This window comes from Nestor notabilis, unplaced genomic scaffold (assembly GCF_000696875.1).
Source record: "Nestor notabilis isolate BGI_N333 unplaced genomic scaffold, ASM69687v1 scaffold32927, whole genome shotgun sequence".
NCBI classification, from domain to species: domain Eukaryota; kingdom Metazoa; phylum Chordata; class Aves; order Psittaciformes; family Psittacidae; genus Nestor; species Nestor notabilis.
Genome location: NW_009935708.1, coordinates 1 through 363, shown reverse-complemented (window position 1 = coordinate 363; position 363 = coordinate 1). Strand labels below are relative to the sequence as shown.

The window sequence follows — 363 nt, the reverse complement described above, 5'->3', positions numbered from 1 at the left end:
TTTCCCGGTGGGGCACCCGCCCGGGGGGGCGCGGGGGAAGCCTGCCTCTGGATCCACAGGCAGAGGAACCCTCAGAGCCCCGCAGCCTTCCTCAGCGGCTCATCTCTAACCACGCAACCAGCGTTTAAACGTTGCAGCGACCCCTGAGAGGATCAGCGCTGGCGGGCAGCGTCTTCTTGCGAGAAAAGACTTGGCGTCGAGCGCGAAGGGAAGCAGGAGGTGGAGAGGAGGCTGCAGGAGCGCCGCGAGAAACACCGCGCCACCGCACGGAGAGCGGGGCGGGACAAGCTCGCAGCGCATCACGCCACCCGGCCCCTCACCGCGGGGCGAAGGCAGGAGGAGCCCGGCGTTACCTGGCCCCCC

At 69.1% G+C, this 363-nt stretch overlaps 1 protein-coding gene across 1 annotated transcript in view; it reads right to left on the bottom strand.

Moving 5' to 3' along the window:
• The window catches only part of ALKBH1 (alkB, alkylation repair homolog 1 (E. coli)), an 11,131-nt gene extending 10,831 nt beyond the window's left edge, over positions 1-300 (bottom strand). Inside the window, exon 1 of the mRNA XM_010017975.1 lies at positions 181-300. Within this exon, the coding sequence (XP_010016277.1) occupies positions 181-300 (120 nt within the window). The remainder of the gene's footprint in view (positions 1-180) is intronic.
• Between the last annotated feature and the right edge of the window lie 63 nt (positions 301-363).